Consider the following 18283-nt stretch of genomic DNA (forward strand, 5'->3'; position numbering starts at 1 on the left):
CTTAGTTCTAGGAGAACATCAGGATGTCATTGAGTGTGTTTAAATAGAACTGTTGTTTGTTTATTCCATAGCCAGATCTTCCTGCTGTTTGAGGGCTCTGGTTTGCACCTGTCCAGAGTAGTGAGCACTTCCTTAACTTGAGGGGCATAAGAATCAGCTGGGGACTTTACTTTCTTTATATTTATCTTTATTTGTAACTCTGTGTGTGTGTGTGTGTGTGTGTGTGTGTGTGTGTGTGTGTGTGTGTGTGTGTGCCTGCAAAGTTCAAAAGAAGGTGTCATATCTCCTAGAACTAGAATTAAAGGGGTTTGGTGATGGGAACTGAACCTAGAGAGCAGTCTGAACTCTTAACCACTGAGCTATCTCTCCAGACCCTCACCTTTAGTACTTGGGGCAGTGGTGCTTCTAGGGCACACATGGACAGGGCTTGTCCCAGTTCTGGTTCAGTAGGTCTAGGTTGGAGTCTGAAATTACCGTTCCTAAGACATTCACAGATATCCCTGAGGTTGCTGCTGCAGCTATGCAGAGCACTAGAGAACAGGTCCAGTGCAGTCTGTTACTCTTTGTGGACCTCACTCTCACAGATGTATTCTAAGAGCACTACCACGTGGAGCAATGAGAATTTCTTTTCTGCCATTTGGAATTCCCACCATTATTATAGTAGTGTGTGTCTACTGTCGTTGTCTAAGGAGGTATGTGCATCCTTGTGTGTGTACAAGTGGAAGCCAGAGCAAGATTTTACCACTCTGCCTTAAGGTCCTGAGACAGGATCTCTTACTGAACAAGAAGCTTACAAGTTCAGCCAGTCTGGCTGACCAAATCGCTCTTGGGATCCACCTGACTAGTGGTTAAACGTACATTCAATACCCAGATTCTTTTTTTTTAACCTGGGTGGTAGGGACTTGAAGTTAAGTCTTTATCTTACTTTTTTCTCTATTGCTGTAACAAAATACCATGGCCCAGGCAACTTATAAAAGGAAGTGTTTAATTGGGCTTATCATTTCAGATGTTAGAGTGCAGCTCATGATGGTGGAGCACAGTTGTGGTCCAAGAACAGCTGAGAGCAAAAGGTGGAGAGAGCTAACAGAGAATGGGGTGGCTGCTTGAAACCTCAAAGCCCACCCCTAAGTGACACACCTCCTCCACCAAGGCCACATCTTCTGATCTTTTCCCAAGCTGTTCCATCAAGAGCCAAATATTGAAAGGAGCCTATGGAAGCCATTCTCACTCAACCACTCACTCCTCATGCTGCAGAGCAAGCACCGCTGAGCCGTCCCCCAGACCCAGGAGAGCTGCTTTTTATTTTAGGCCACTGGGGTGCCATTGGTGATTACTATGTTTATATGCCTAACAAAAGTGCTAATTAATGAAATAACAGTAATTTCTTTTTTAGGGGTATTGTAGAGAGTAAATAAAAACATGATATAAAGCCCACAACATGGTGACTAACATAGAAAAGCAAAGCTTCAGAGATTGACCTAACTGGGATGATGAGAGAATGAAAAAAGACAAACAGACACAGTACAGAAAGGCTGTGACCTGGTGGGCTATGCTTGTTCTAAAGGAGGACAACACCTGCACAGGCCTGAACCTTATTTTATGCATCAAAATCTAGGAAGTGAGCTTATTGTATACTGCTGAACAAAGGAGGTAAACTTAGCAGTCTCAGGTTTCAGAAATCCTGGAGAAGGAAGTTGATAGTTTCTGTTTATGCCACTCCCTCTGGGACAAGAGGAAGCCTTTGCCACTCCCACTGATCTGAGGCACTGGGGTCCTTGACCTAGCTCATGTCAACATACATTAACTGAAGCCTTCCTCTCTCCCCGCATTACCACTTTTCAATATTCATTCATTCTTGAATAAGCACACGAGCCATTTAGCTATCTTAAACCAACCGTGCAGATATAAACAAATATTTTCTGAGCCAATAGTTTCTTGCTGTACTAGGAAGCAGGTAAAACTTGATCATAGGCATTGTTCCCAGTGTTTAAGATAAACATTTGTCTGAATGGATGGATGGAGCATGGCCCAGCATTAAAGGGCAGGGGCCGAGAACTATGCTGCTCTAGGTCATAGGGCACCTTCTCTTGGACCTACCTCAAGCTGAAAACTTGTTTAGATACTTCTTATGGATACGCAGTAGCATGGTCCTTGGAACCCGGATGCCATCTCATACTGGAGGTGAGGGTTCACAGTTAACATTTTTGTCCTAATCAGATACATGGGAAAGCCAGGGATTTCACCTACTTAAAATCTGTGCCAGGAAGCATACCAGTAGGTATTATTGGCTTAGAATAGACAGTTTTACTGGATGCCTGTGGGAAAGAGCAGCAAGGTGTATCCTGTTTCTAAGATAACAAGCATCAAGCATGTAAACACCCCCCAGTGATAGTTTCACACCAGCTAATGCATGGTTGCTTTGCTGCATGTTTTACTCTAACCCAAGTATTTAAGGCAGTCTCTTGCTCTGCATTAGTCACTGTGAGAGGGAAGGTAGAACAAGATGATCAGGACATGGATTTGATGTTGGAGAAATCTGAACTAAAATCTCTAGCTTTGTGACCTTGAGATTTCTATAACCTTCTGATCTTTGGTCTCTATGAGCATGATAAATCCAACCTCTAGAGACAGTAAATCAACCTGTATTCGCACAGAGCACTGAGTACTAGTTACAGTCACTGACACATGGAAGTGAAGACATGGAGTCACTATATGACAATGCTTGTGTAAGATCAGTTAGGTAACAATATGCACAGCTTGCCCTGCCTACCCTTTCCGTGCATGGTCAGGCCCTTCGGGAATCCCTTAGCCCCTGAGCTATAAGCATATAGCAGGAATGAAGTAATAAAGGAGATTAGTCACTACAAGCAGAAGTAGTTACTGAAGCCTTTCCTGAAGAGGGTAGCAATGTAAACGGGAACCTAAAACTAGAGAAAATTTAAATAGAGCCAAGAAGCTGGCAGAGAACTTGAGTGAAGGCTCAAGATTTGAAAACAATACAAAGTCAAGAACATGAATGTCACACCTGCTGACACTGTTTCTGTGTAGCAATAAAAATTCTAGGCCTGAACCCTAGAATCAATTTATCTGGACACAGATTTTATCCTAACAGCTTGTTAGCTCTCTGGTGCTTGATACATGGCTGATGTCATGAATGAAACTAGAAATAAAGTGGAGCCTCCCTCAGGATATTGTGAGGACTGAGGACTGTGCACCAAGTGTCGTATCTCACCTGGCACCTGGCATTTGGTACACACTATATAGAAACAAGCTTCTTTTGTGGTTAAGGATTTTATTGTGATGCAGAATTCTGAGAGGGCCTTGAATACAAACCCTTTGGACTTTTCGAGGGGCACCCTGGGAAACCCCTGCATCTTGTTCAAGTCAGCCTTTCAGAGGTATAAGCTGGGGCTAGACCATACAGGTCAGGCCAGATGAGACTGGAAGGTTGCAGACAAGGGTGTTGATTCCATGGTGATAAAATAACTCTGGCTCGAGGTGCTCAGAGCCTAGATCAGCTAAACCAGAGGCCAAGAATTAGAGAAATTGAAAATGGAATTTGTGAGAGTTGTGTTTGAGAGGCTTGAGAGTACCCTAGTCTTGGATTCCTCTGTCCACTGAACCAGCCACTACCGAAGCCAGTATGGTGCTGTACTATTGAGCACTCAAATCCCACTGTCCAGTTAAGATTCAGTGTGTTTCAGTGACTCAGCGCCCCAAAATATAAACTGTCTCAGTGATTTCACATGGGTTACATTAAGCTCAAGGCATTGAATATAATATCTTTTTTCTATTGTTCTTTTCATGTGGCCCTTTAAAAAAATAAAGTGATAGCAAGTAACTCACATCTCTGTCAGATCTTGGTCTGAGGAGGTAAAAGGAGGGCCAAGGAAAAAGTATAGTGATCAGGACAGTGGAGGTGTTCCCTCTCAAGAAGGACATCAGAACGAATGGCAGGTGGTATGATTTCATTGGGTTTTACCTGTCGCTGTGGACTATTTGCATATTGGTGTTAGATCAAGTTAAGGTCAAGAGTATCAGTGACATAGGCTGGTAACTGCACTGTGTCTCCTGTGAGAAGTCAGACAAGTGCTGAATCCTTAACTCATCCTGGAAGCTGCCCTAGATGTGGATAGTTCTTGTTACTATCCCTTCCCATGGTACCAGTGAGGGAACCGAGATTTGGAAATAAACCATCTCAGAGTAGCAAGCTGGGATTTTAATTTATCCGACAGTAAAATCCCTTACAGCTCTGCTATACCAGTACCCCTAGATGGTTGTGAGAGCACCGGCACTGGAGACAGGGAGCTCTGTTTCAGTGCAGACCACTGTGTGTGGCAAACACAGATTGTCCAGCATTGTAGCACTTTCCAGAAGGAAGTGTCTGTCATGGAAACCAACTCAAATTTTTGTAGCAAAGAAAAATGTCCACTAATAGAACGATTTCATGCTAAAGGAAGTCAGCCCTGTAGGCTGTTGTCATCCAAACGAGAATCATTCAGGGCTTAGTCAGAGCTTTGAAAAGTCATGCATAGACAGAAAGTAGCATTCTTCTAAACAGACCCATTTTAATTAAAGGAAGAAATAAAGATGGGCAGGAGCCAGAAGCAGAGTCTGGCCATCACTACTGGTATTTCAGGAAAGTCTTCCAAGGAAGCTTTTAAACTGCTTGTCTGGGCCCTGTTGCAGACCTCCTGAACCAGCTTTCTGAAGCGAGTGCCTCAGGTGTTCTTAGATACTCAGTAAAGTAAGGGCCTCACTGCCAGGGCCCAACAGTGCCTGCCCATTGGATTTATTATGGAGATTGGCTAATTCTCCTGGCTCCTTCTCAGAATCTCAGGGCACATGAGATGTTGCAATCATCTGTGTCCTCACAGTAGCCCCACCTAGGGTCTGGGGCAATTGTCCTGTTCTCCTTAACCTCTGCCTTCTTGCAAAGTCCCTCCATTCCGTACTTCTGCTCACACTGTTTGCGGGACCAACTATGAAAGTAAATCCCTGAATGGAGCCCAGTGCCTCCTTTTATGCAGTGAGGCTAATGGATGCATGCCATTCCTTTCTGCTAGCTTCCCCCTGGACTCTGCTGTTCAGGACACACTTCTCAGGGCGATGTATATATCAACATCTTAACAGTCACATAGCCTAAGCTGCAGGCCCACCATGTGGGGTCCTAGGCGATTTTATGTATTTGTTTGTTTGTTTTAAACCTGTGTACCATTTGCAAAAAAAGAAATAGAGTCAGGGCTCCTGACATTGCTAGAAAATTAAATGAAATGATGTGTGAATCTGATACAAACAGTACTCAACAATTGTTGACAGTTATCAGAATTTAACATTTTAATTTACTATCTTTGTCATTGTTTGGAAATGTGCCTTGGTGTCACATGCCTTTAATCCAGGTACTTGGAAGCAGAAGCAGGCAGATCTCTGAGATTGAGGCCAGACTAGACTGGTCTACAGAGTGAATTCTAGCACAGCCAGGGCTACACAGAGAAACCCCTGTCTGGAAAAAAAAATAAAACAAAACAACAAAAAAGCAAATTAAAATAAGCCAAAGAAAGATGTCAGATAAAACCGTCACAGGTGAGCTCTGCTGAGTCTTTGAGAGAGATGTCATCTTTTCTGTTTGTCTGATGCTGAACTAGGTAAATGCCTCTCAGAGACATACAAAATGTGTGTTCCTGGTCTGCAGACCTTCCTTACGGCTTCTCCTTTGCCTCTCTATTAACCATCAGTGTGATGGATGGCAGGAGCTAGGTAGCATGTGCAACTTGGCCACAGGCTTGGATTCTCCTGGTCTTACAGTCCATAACCTCAGCTGGGGAAAAGAGTGTTAAGAGCTGGTCTTCCTCCATGGTAGTGTGGGAGTCTAAGGTGGCCAGCAATGATGGCAGAGCAGTAATAGAAATCAGAGCTAATCTGTAAACGATTAACAGCAGGTTAATAATTCTGTGTGACTCATGCTTCAGTTACAGCCAACAGAAAGCACCCTGCAGTTTTAGTAGAAATGGTCTTAAGGCAGACTGTGATGCCTGTGTAATCATTGAAAGAGAAGAGGCTCTCACTAGAGTCCTAAGAAAGGACTGTAAACCACTACAAAATTGAGCCAGGGTTCAATGCCCAGTGTAGAACCAGAAGGCCACCATCCCATGTGGGCTCTCTCTGATTGATGACTAGACTCTGAGATGCCATGCCCCCAACGCCCCAAACAGCATCCTGCCTTCCACCCTTCTTGTCTACAAAAAATTCCTGTCACCCCCATGTGACAGACAATTTCTAAATGCTTTGACAACTGTTCTGGTGGCAACAGACCGTAGGTGTGGTCATTTGCTATGAATACTATCCAGTTCCCACAGGCCAGGGGCTTAAGCAACAACAGTTTTGGTTTGGGTTTTTTTCCTCATTTCTGGAGATGAGAAATGTGAGCTCTAAGTGTTGGCCTCCTTGTCTCCCTTTGAGAACCTCTAAGCCCAAATCTCCCTTTCTTATAAACTATCTTTTTGGTTAAGGGCTACTTGCATGATCTCATTTTAACCCAGTTACCTCTTAAAAGATCCTGTCTTCAAATACAGCCATATTCTGCTGGGCTAGGTTTAGACCTTCAGTATGAATTTGGGTGCGGAACACAATCCCTCCCATAAGTGTTGGGACAGATTGTTTATTGCTGCCTATCCCTACAGTTCAGTGACATATACCAAGAAGAGGGCAGACCTCGGCCAAGCACCTGGAACTACAGTAAGAACTAAAGAGTGTGGTGCACACCGCAGATAAGAGTACAGGTGCGGAGCACTCTAAAAAGATTTCTTTGTATTAACCTACTTGCTTTCCCCAGTGGTAGTGATTGAATCCAAGGCCTCGATTACAGTAAGCATTCCTAGCACTAAATCATACCTACGTACATGCTCATTTTATCTGATACTTTTAACAGTCCTTTAAATAGGAAAGTACTGTTCCCCATCTTATAAAAGACCTTTGCTGGGAAGGGCAAGAATGAGTTCTCGCTATCCTGCATGTCCAGGGCACACAGAGCAGCATCAAAACTAGCAGATATCAGAGAGCAGCTACCAGTCAGATCTAGCTAAGGAATTTTTAGTTTTTCTAGACTTAGCCCTTCTACAGTGAAACTTCTATTTTTCTATTTATTTTTATTTGTTTGTTGTTTGTTTATTGAGACAGTCTCACTGTGTACCCTTGGCTGCCTTGAGTGTGTACCTCTGCCTCCTGTGAGCTGGGATTAAAGGCCTGTACCTTATCCTGTGAGCTGGGATTAAAGGCCTGTACCTTATCCAGCTGAGATCTCTGTTTTCCAAAGGGTGATAGTCAATTTGATGCTAAGCACACTGTGGGCTACATGGGGCCCAGTCTAACCATTACATTAGCCTTCAGACTCTGATAAGAGTGCTAAGTGCTCAGGAGGATGAAAGGCTGAAACAGCCTGCTCTGCACTTCACCCCTCTTAAGCCATATTAAAAGCTGTTGCTACCTGTTCTCATAATTCTCCAGCAGTGCATTAATCTTGGTTCACACTGAGAGCATGGGGCCGGGCCTAGCACTTCGCATCTCTGTGTATGGTACTTTGAGCACAGCGTGTGTCTATGTCCCATCTCTCACAGCCCTAGGAGGCAGGTCTTCTTGTGCCTCTTTTGTAGAAGATGCAGAGAGAGCTGGTGTAAATGGAGGCTTGCTCTTTTGTTACAGCCATAGAGGGATGTTTGTTCTTGGAAGTTGCTTCGCCCCAGTGATTAGCTCCAGGCCAGGCCACTGTGACTTGTCATTCAGACTATAGGCTCCTCTGTTCCTGCACTGAAGAGTATGCTCTGTGACACATTTTATGCTCACTCTCCTCTTTGGCTCAGGTCCTCTTGACACAGATTTAAGTGCCTGTATTCCCTTAATGGAACATCTTTTTCCTAGGAATTTCTAAGAATCTCAGAATTTAGGCAAACCCTAGGACCAAAACCAGTGCAAACCATTTGATTAGCGAAATACCCATGTCTTTCCTATTATGTTGCCCATGTATGAAGCTGAAAAGAAGCAACAACTATGTTTTATCAGATGGCCATGGGCTCATGTTCTTGAATTTTGACTCTGCTGGGCAAAATGGAGTACTGGAACTCAGTACTGCCATCATCGCTACCGGGTGCTGACGTGAGCCCTTGCCTATGCTTATATAAGTATGGTGGCCCAGGTAGTGATACATAAACACAAGGCAGCCAGCAAGCCCCTACTCAGAGTATCAGAGGTGTTCCCAATGGCAAGCCACTTTGTGGAACATTCTGTGATGCCCCCGGTGTTCGTGAACCACCTTAATTATATTTGCACCCTTTCTCTCGTGCGAGTGGGAAGGTGAACTTCTGGAGAGAAGAGTCTCACAGGATGTACAGACTACACAGACTGGGTCACCTGGAAGCCAGCCTTCCTAGTTCCAGTTGCCTCGCCTGTAAAACAGGAGGAATAACCTCATGCAGGGCTGTGATAAGGCTTCCTGAAAGACTGTATGAGAGCAACAAGCAGTTCTGGTTTCCATGAGGATGCCAGACGGTATTTCCCTGGAGGCTCTCCTTGGCGCTCCTGCCCAGGAGAGAATAGATACATTTGGGGGTGTTTTCTGTCACTCCATCCTGCTCTGCCCTAGAACCTTAGTTAAGGTTTTACAACGGATCTCCAAGGAGGAAGGTCCTCTCTAGCCAGTCTCAGCCCCAGAAAGACCTCCCTCCTGCCAAGCACTGAAGAGCCACCCCTCTGTCTAGATTTGAGGCAGCTCAGTAGAATTCCATGTCTCTGAAAGATGCCCCTCTACCTGAAAGTATAAAAATTTCAATCTGATTTCTCTTTAAGAACAAAAACACAGGAGATTCCTTTCCTTCCCAGTGGCCTAGTGGCTATTGAATTGACTTCTTCCCAAAGCCATTGCTACAGAAATATAATAAAAGCACTTTGTATTTAAGAATGAAGGTAAAACGCTTTCATCGCTAGATGTTAACTAGGTTCTCTAGGTAGGTTTAGTTCTGTACCAGCAGAGAGGAAGGAACTTGCAGAAAAATTGCATTTAAGCTGGGAAACTGAGAGGAACCCAGTCAGTGTGATAGGGCTGGGCTCCCTTGAAGCAGAGAAAGAAAGCTTCTAATTACTCCCTCAGTGCTGCCCCTGTAAGAGTGGGCACTGTGTCTTTTTCACCATCCATTTTCAACACACCCAGCCCAGTACCAGTAGTGCTTAACTGAAAACTTGTTGCTATAGGTGTTACCTCAAGCCTGTCGTTACAGAACTTGGGAGGGAAGCATGACAACTGCCACAAGTTCAAGGCCAGCCTGAACCAGCACACTCCTACCTGTCTGGCCATCAACAAATTATCCACAGTCACTGTTCTAATAAAAACCTGGGAAGATCCGTCTCCCAGTGGTAAGAAAAGATACCTGTCTTTCGAGACCCTGCTTCAACAGGGCAGGCAGGGCAGATGCTAGGCCCTGTGTGGTAGTGTCTGCCTCCGGTTCCAGCTGTTTGGGCGGCCTCAGCAGGAGGATGACCTAGGAGACTGGGGCCAGCCTACACAACATAGTGAGGACACTCTCTCCCCACCACACCTCTCTCCCCAGCCCCATTTACTAAGAAGGAAAGATGTGGAGGAAAGGAAGAATAGGAAACAAAAACAAACATCCAAGTGATGTTTAGACCTCTTAGAGCCTGGGAACCTGCAGGATTTCCCTGTGGAAGGGAGCAAGGAGCCATGGGTCTGACCAAGGCCAGTGAAGGAGCAGTGGAGGCCTGAACTGGCAGGATTAGTTGTGGATTGCTGTTTCCATCGCTTTCATTTTCTTTTGTCTTGGCTTACAAGCTAGCTGGTTTAAATATTAATCGTAACCCAGTCGGGGGAGGGAAGAAGGCCTCTGTGTAGCTCTGTGTAGCTATCTTCACTGGAAGAGGGAATTTCCCAGGCTTCTATAGATAGAGCTGGACTGTGGACTGTTTGCTGATGGACACACAGGTAGGAGCAGTGAGTGATGTTCATGTGTGACCTCTCCTGCCCAGGCCTTAGAAACTGTACCCTGAAGGTTGAGAAAAGAAGAAAGCTTGGCATTCTCATGCAAAGGGAACAGAGAGAAATACTGAGGGTACAGCCTGCAAACCACAGGCCACTCAGAAAAGAGTCAAGGTCACTCATATTCAACCAGCCACCAGGCAGAAGGAGAGTCCAGGTTCCCAGGCTGCAGGGACAGACATGGGGGCTGAGGGGTGGGGTGGGTGCACTCTGTGCAAGGTGAGGTCACCCAGGCCTTGCTGGCACTTCAGACCCTGGCCTGGAAGCACGTTAAGAGATTTGGGCCAAGTCACTGGAAGTGATGTACCTTCCCCTCCCCAGGAAACCCTAAGCCTCTCTCTTGGGCGGAGCTGCATGACTGGAATCTGAGGAAGTGTCTGTTAGTCTGTGTGTTGTATCAAGGTCACTTAAGGCCTCAGACAAGGCAAGGCCACCCTGCCCTGCCATACACTTCCTTGTTATGTACCTCTGTCCTACCGGGGCCTCCCTATTCCCCCTAATCCACTATTGGCTGTCACCACCCCTTTGCCTAGTGACTTGTGACCAAATTAATCAGATGAGGTCCACTGAGCAGATAGGGGAAGAGGTGGACAGCACATGTGCTAGCAATTCCGATACTGCCCGAAGCTGCAGTGTATGGACCACCATTGCTCTGGACCCCATACTAGATATGCATCAGCTGTTGGGGTGGATAATGGCGCCCTTCTCTTACAAATGAGAAGATAAGCAGTCAAAGCCTGGTACCTAGAAGCCAACGCCAAGGTCTAGTCCAAAGTCCTAAACACAGATCGATGGGATAGCATTGGCTTTGTTTTTTTAGTGCATTTTGGTTGTGAATTAATGTGTAAAGATGAACACCAAAGGGTGTAGCCATCTCAAAGGGTGAGATCATTGACTCGGCCCTTGGAGACAACTATGTCTCCTGCCACCCACTCGGACTATATCACTGGCGTTTTATACCTTGTCTGGTCAAGCCTTGTGCAGCAGCAAGCCCTCCCAAAGAATGAGTCAGCCTGGGTTTGCTGCTGGCGCCATGGTGCCCTAGACTGCTGAGTCCTCGATAGTGCCAGGGAGGCACACCTACTGCCCACCTGCTCCCATGAGTCATGAAACTGCCACCTTCCTGCCAGCTCAGCCTTTTTCTCCAGTTGCCACCACTCTGGGCATGAATGTAGCCATATATGGCAGGGCACTAGGGAGCACTTGCCCTGGGCCTGTCTTCCTCTTGAAATGGTGCCCTTGACTAAGCAGACAGGTCAAAAGCTCAAGGGCCAAGCTCTTTTCACTGCTTTGCATCATTTGGTTGTACAGACAAGGCAGCAGGGCAGTGTGGAATCCAAGGGCTCAGGCCGGAGGGGAGGATCAACCCTCTAACATGTGAGGGCAGGTAGCAGAGTGAGCACTGTCTTGGCTGTCGGGATGGGGCAGGAAGGAATGATAACATTTTACTCTCCCATCATGGAGAGTGCTTCAGCTCGAAGTCCCCCCAGCCCCTTTTAAATAAGGACTTGTTTACCTGCCAATAGTCTTAAACTTACTGTACACCCCATGTCCCCTAACAATTGCCCTGTGCGCAAAGTTCTTTAGGGGACGGCTTTTTCACCATTTCCTGTGACTTATATTCCTCATCAGGTCAATAGAAATGAAGTAAAGCCTTCTGTTACGGGGACTGGGGTGATGGCAACATTGCTTTGCTGCTGGACGCTTGCATTCACTGTAGGTCCTTCAACTGCTGCACTGTTTCTTAGAAAATTCTTTAAAGGACACTTTTCTGTAGTAGGCCAGGGCACATAAATAAACTGATTGGTGCTAGGTTTCTGCAGGAAGGTTTCGTAGATACTCAAATGGGTGGCAGGCTGGCATATTCAAGTCACCACCAGGATTACTGTGGGGCATTTCTGGCTGGGTTGCTTGGGGATATGCAGCCAGTCCCCTTCAAGTCACCCATTTTAATGAAGCTTCAGATAACCCAAAGGGAATGCTATTCACCTTCTTAAACATTCTCTAGATTTCAGGAAAGAAGAGTCATCAAAGATGTCCAGCAAGACAGCGAGCACCAACAGCACAGCCCAAGCTAGGAGAACTGTGCAGCAGCTGAGATTGGAAGCCTCCATCGAAAGAATAAAGGCAAGTGTACTCGACATGGTGGTGTGTGCTGGGTAACTCCCCACCCTTCCTGGGCGGGAGCATAGGTCGGGGAAGATACAGCGAGTGCAGCTGGCTTCCAGGCCTTTCTTGGAGCAGGCTGACAATAATTTAGTTTTGGTTTCCTAACCACCACTGGTGTTACTCCAAAACAGCTGAGGGACCAGATACCTAAGCCAGTCCCTCTGCCAAGCGCTACACAAGCTTGGGGGAGATGTCCGCCTGTCCTGAGTGAGTGTGATCAAGCCATGCCTTCTGAGTGCGGACAGGATTCCCAGTGGAGCTGATAAACATCCTTGTCACCCTTCCAGAATTTATCAAGTGTTACAGTGTTATCAAAGTGTTGCAAGTCACTGCCGCTCTGACTCTCCCTGCAGAATAAAACACTGCCTTTCGGTGTGCCACTTAGTGACGGCTCGGTGCCCAGGGTTAATAGAGACCCCATTCGAGGCAGATACATTTTCTTAGGTACCTTGACCTTGAAGTGTTCCCTTCAATCCTGAGAGGAATGGCCCTCGAGAGCCCTGGAATGTTATGACTCATGCTGGTTCTGAAATGGAAGCAATTACCTGACTGGGATAGTCATCTGTCTGCAGAGCTTGAGGCTCCTGTGGTGGCCCTCATAGCTGTGCTCTTGTCACTCCTAGTGTTGTGCTTTTCCCTTCCCCCACACCAGGTCACTGAGAGCAACTCAAGTATGGCTCCATTATTGAATTCTTAAATTCTGTTCTGTGTACCAGTCTGCTTCCTCTTGGATAAAAACTAAACTTCCCCTTGACTTACATGCCTTTCTGTCTTTGCCCCTAATTTTTATTTTGAAACACTTCCTACTAAAGAAGAATGGCAAATAAACACTCATTTTTTATTATTTTTTTAGTGAGGGTGTGTGTGTGTGTGTGTGTGTGTGTGTGTGTGTGTGTGTGTGTGTGTGTGTGTTGCATCAGTAATAAGCACACATGGAGAAGCCAGAGTACAGAATAGAAGACTGTTCTCTCACACCGTCACACCATGGGAGTCCTGGGGAAAGAACCCGGGTCATCAGGCTTGGCAGCAGGAGCCTTACCCACTCAACTGTGCATTTGCCTCACCCAGATGTCGCAGGAGTTTATTACACTGCTTCCCATTGAGTACTGTTAAATGTCATTTGCTTTTCTTCTCAGTGTCTCTTGCTTCACGTTCATACAGAAAACACTAGGACTTTTTCTTTAAGCCGCTTAGAACTCATTGTGTTACAGGGCTCTATAACAACATATGTAACCAGCAGTGTGTTTTGGGGGTATCCAGGCAGCTTGTTTCGCCATCACTTAGACTAGAGATTGATGATTGCCTGGTTCTCATTAAATGTCTTTGCTTGCAGGAGAAATGTCATCTGATCGCTTGGTTAAGGTGGGCCTTACTGGCCAGGTACCATTTTCCCTGCACTTAACGAGCGGTCGAAGGCCATGCACACATGCTATGTCACTGATTATTGGCTTCAGATGCACTACTGATATTTGTCAATGGAGTCTTCTCTTTCTTATTTTTGTCCATGACAGGTCTCCAAAGCATCTGCAGACCTGATGTCATACTGTGAGGAGCATGCCCGGAGCGACCCTCTGCTGATGGGCATACCGACCTCAGAAAACCCATTCAAGGATAAGAAGACCTGCATCATCTTATAGTGGACCAGGAAGCACCCCTTGCCTCTCAATGCAAACCACAGCAGCAACCTGAAGAGATTCATGCAGCTTACCTGGTAACCACAGCTAGTAACTAAAACACCCTTCTCTTGGCATAACAGACCCTCAAGTCTCTCTCTTTCAAGTTGTCCTTTCTTCGACCTTTACTGATTTAATACAGAATAACAATCTTATTTTCTATTTGGAAATATGGTATCATATTGGGTTACTACTGTATAAGGAAAGTGGCAGGGGAGTTGTGGGAAGCTTGTCTTTACAATATACTATTGATTAAGATATGTCAAGACCTACATTGTCTAAGCACCGGCAAATTAAAATGTCAAGAATCGCTTCAGTCCAGAACCTTTATATTATGTTCTTAATAAGGTTTGTGCCAACCTACATCCCATGCCAGGGGTCTGGGGAGGTGGCATGTGTCTACAGCCATATCTTTTTGCACTATCAGCACTAACCACCCTGAAACTTCCTGCTGCAGCATCAGCCCTTCAGAGTTACAGCGTTATCCTGACTCTGTGTAGGTGAATAACAGAGTCTTTCTGTGTATTTTTTGTACAAAAGAAGGTAATATAATCTGCATTATAACGAGCTGATGCTGTTCTCTCTCCTCTCTTGGAATTGTGCTGGCCCCTTAGTCTACAATAAACTGTGCCAGTTTAAAAACCTAAGGCTAAAACTGAAAGCCCTTTGATGGGGTCTTCATTCATATCAGTCATTTGGGCTTCTGTGATCCTGAGGCTAAGAAAAGGGAAGATACTCTCGGGAGGACCGTGGGCAGCTACACTCCAGGGCTCTTGATCTCTGCTGGATTGGGGGTGGCCACCTCAGAAACTTCCACTCTCATGACTGGCATGGAAGAATGAACTGAGAGCCTCATGTGGAGAGGGGAGCAGAAATCGTGAAAACAGCTGCTCTCCTGGGCCCAGCTTTATAGGCAACCCTTTCTCCTCACCAGCATGATAGATAGAGCATCTCTCCTTTGCTGCTAAGGCAGCTGTTTTCAGGGGGATAGTCCCTCCTTCCCAGTTAACTGGGTGAACCCCAGTGGGGGAAAAACACTCAAGCAATATACAGACGCTTGAATTCTTTGCAGACGTCTGCAGTTCCAACACTACCGTGTTCTCAAACCACCCTAGGGGAAAGGCCCTTCCAAACGGGGGCTTGCATTCTGTATAACAGTTCAAACATCTAGCAGTTGGGTCTTGATGTCCTCAATTTTACTCTGATCATGAAAATAGCCCACATACCCTCACGGTCTCTAGTAGGGATCCCAGAGGCACATAACCTGCCACGACCAAGGAGGTATTCTGACTTTGTCACAGTGAATATTTAAAATAATCAGTTAGAAGCCCACACCAAACCCAAAGCCTGTGATATTTTAGTTCATTAAGGTAACTACTAATGAAGGATTTTAAAAAGTGTTCTCAAAAAGGACTTGCCCCAGGAGTTGTTATAAAATTTCCCCCACTTGTGTACAGTGTGCACTAAAAGAAAATGTCTTTCACTATCTAGTGCCTGGGCTTTGAGCATCATGCAGTACTATTTCTAAGTGACTCAGAGGAATCACTTTCCCCAAGTTACCCATCTGCTCAGCACTCAGAACTGAGCATGTGAAAGCCATAGCACTGCCCACAACCTGTTCTCACTGCTTCGCTCCCAGCTGGCTTAAAGGCACCTGTTCAGGAGAGAGAGGGAGGGAGAGCTTTCACCTTGGAAAAGGTAAAAACGGCAATGTACACCAAAAAGACAACTTTGACATTTAATGGAACATTTTTTTTACAAGTATATTTTTCTACTGATAGTTTCAGAACACTAATCTTATATTCACTCTAATCTTAAACATGTTTCTTTAAATATTTATAAGGCAGTTTATTACAGAATATTTTTATGCAATCATGTGCACATTATTGGTAGCAAACATAGTATATTCTTTAGTACTTAAACATGTTTTTTTAATATGCTTTTAATGGTAAGAAATGAACTTGAGGTCCCGGGAGATTTTGTTGCCTTTTCATTGATTAGAGACAATAAATACCTTGTAACTTCCTAACCAGATCTGAGCTGTGCTCACAATAGTAGTAAAGTCAGATCCTTTGATGCTGGACCCAGGAGGGAACTCATTAGCCAACTGTTGATCACTTAGAACTAGATGTCTACGTGAGAAAGTATATATATACATATATATGACATGCAGGAGTCACTTTTATATATCTGTCTCTGTCCACGTATGAAGCCAGGGAGCTGTAGCAGTATGTTGGTGACGGTCAGGATGCACAGAAGTACCAGGTGGGATTTTTTCCCACACTGACAACTTGGCTTCCTTTCTGTATGTTCAGTCTGTTTTGTCTGAACTGACACTCCTGTGAGCACTACACTGTTTATACTCTGATCTCTGTAGTTCATCTTAAATTTATTCATGGCCCTGGCAAGATAGCATACACAAGATCCCATGACTCCAGAGCATTTTGAAGAAACACACATATTTTTAAACAGGGAAAACATAGCAGGTGGTTCATAAGCTGTGGGTTTTAGCTAAATATTTTGTTTCTTTGTAATCATGTTTTTAAATTCTTTACCATATGAAAGAGAAAGAGTGTCAGAGAAGGCTTGGTCTGCTTTTTCTGAGTTCAGATTCTTTTTATACTTTGCTGATCTTTAAACTATCCATGGGGGAAATTTTATAGCAACAAGTTAATGATTTTCACTCATTGTTTACACAATGTAAAATGTGTCAAACTGGGGCCAGCAAGATGGCTCGGTGGGTAAAAAAGCTTGATGCCCCACAACCTGTGTCTTCTCTTCAGGATGCACAGGTAGAAGAAAAGAATTGATTCCCGCAGGCTGTCTTCTGCCCTCTACACACACACACACACACACACACACACACGCACACACGCACACGCGCACACGCACACGCGCACACGCACACACGCACACACGCACACATGCACACACACACAGCATTTAAAAGTATGTGCCAAATTGTATTTGTTCAGGGCCACCTCCCACTGAGGTAGAACTGTCAGGCTCATCACCCTGAGTTTGTAGTAAAAGTGTGTCCACGCACAGGCCCCAGAGTCGCCTCCAACGAAATAAATGTCATCCTGAACTATGCTATGAAGCTTGTTGTTTTCTTTCATCGTATGCCTGTCAGTAGGAAAAATATGTCAAGTTAAATCGAATAGAGCACTTTCCGGTGGTCAATGTCAGTCCTGGGCCAGGCGACTTAGGACCAGGAACATCAGCTCTCTGAGCCTCCCCCTCCCCCTTTGTCACAAGGGAGTAGAAGCAGAAGGTGGCTGAGATCTCCTCCCTATTCCCAGATGCCTTGGTTGAATGACCTGCCTCGCTGCTGGTCCTGCCAATGTGTTGGTGCTAGAAGCTGCTTCAAATACCGGTTTGTAGTGTGTGCTCACCTAATCACTTCTGTTATTGAGTGCCTGTTCTAGGTTTATGGACTTACTATTTCTGTGATGTCTCATTTTTAGCCATGTTAACTCTTAACACATATTCTCTTATGTCTCAGTAAAGTTTCATTTGATAAATTGTTGTTGAGATTTTGTTATTTGATAATATTCTTTGGCTATTCATCCAGCATCTTAATCACTTTAAAACTGTGATCATTATTTGGAACTCTGTTCTTTGGAAAGAATAAAAGCATTTTTTCACTTGCTAACATGCTCACAAATGTGAGAGAAGAATCATTAAAAGCTTTACTTACTGGGTCAGTGCGTCATTGACTCCTTCCTGTGTTTTGCCCAATAAATTAATAAAAGACTACTTCTCTTCCCCTTCTCTTCATTCACTTGACATTGTCCAGGAAACTTCTGAGAGCCAGGAGCTGTGGTGTGCAGGTAAACACGGCTCACCCAGGCTTCAGCAGCCGTAGAGAGGGCATGAGGAAGGTGGGGTGCTGCCGCTTATCCCTATCCCTGCAGCATCATGTGTCACCATGAGTCATGGAAGGGTCTTCTGGGAGCCAGGAGGGACACATGTCACAGCAATCTGTTAGGAGAGCTGCTAAGGTGTGTGCTGAGGCTTGATAAGCAGGAAAAAGCACTGCGTTGGCTTGTGAAGAATCTGGTGAGGAAGAGAAAGTGGGTGCAGGTCTGCCATGTCCTGCATCTACCCTGTAAGAACAGCAGGCTATGAGGTGGCTAGGGAGTGACACCTGAGTCTCATCGGTGACCATGACAACAGGGTAACACTGCTGAAGATACTCTGCTTTCCAACCCTGTAATCCCCCTGCACGGATGAAGGTTAGACAAGGGAGCAGCCCAGCAGACCCAGGTAATAAAGCAGATCTGCTAGAGAACCACCCTCACCTCAACAGAGCTCCACCCCTACAGCGCGCATGTACTCACACACACACTCGTGCAAGCACACACTCACACATGTGCAGGTGCAGGCACACACACACATG

General features: G+C 45.3%; 1 protein-coding gene across 13 annotated transcripts in view; it reads left to right on the top strand.

Moving 5' to 3' along the window:
* The window catches only part of Gng12 (G protein subunit gamma 12), a 123437-nt gene extending 105849 nt beyond the window's left edge, over window positions 1-17588 (top strand). For 12 of the 13 annotated variants that reach the window (XM_087655530.1, XM_087655528.1, XM_087655529.1 and 9 more), the window contains 2 exons: window positions 12048-12166; window positions 13720-17588. In XM_087655530.1, the coding sequence (XP_087511656.1) occupies window positions 12074-12166; window positions 13720-13845 (219 nt within the window). In that variant the 5' untranslated portion in view covers window positions 12048-12073 and the 3' untranslated portion in view covers window positions 13846-17588. The remainder of the gene's footprint in view (window positions 1-12047; window positions 12167-13719) is intronic. The other variant, NM_053661.1, reaches the window with a different exon arrangement.
* Window positions 17589-18283: the final 695 nt, after the last annotated feature.

The sequence above is a fragment of the Rattus norvegicus genome, chromosome 4 (genome assembly GCF_021556685.1).
Source record: "Rattus norvegicus strain SHRSP/BbbUtx chromosome 4, alternate assembly SHRSP_T2T, whole genome shotgun sequence".
NCBI classification, from domain to species: Eukaryota; Metazoa; Chordata; class Mammalia; order Rodentia; family Muridae; genus Rattus; species Rattus norvegicus.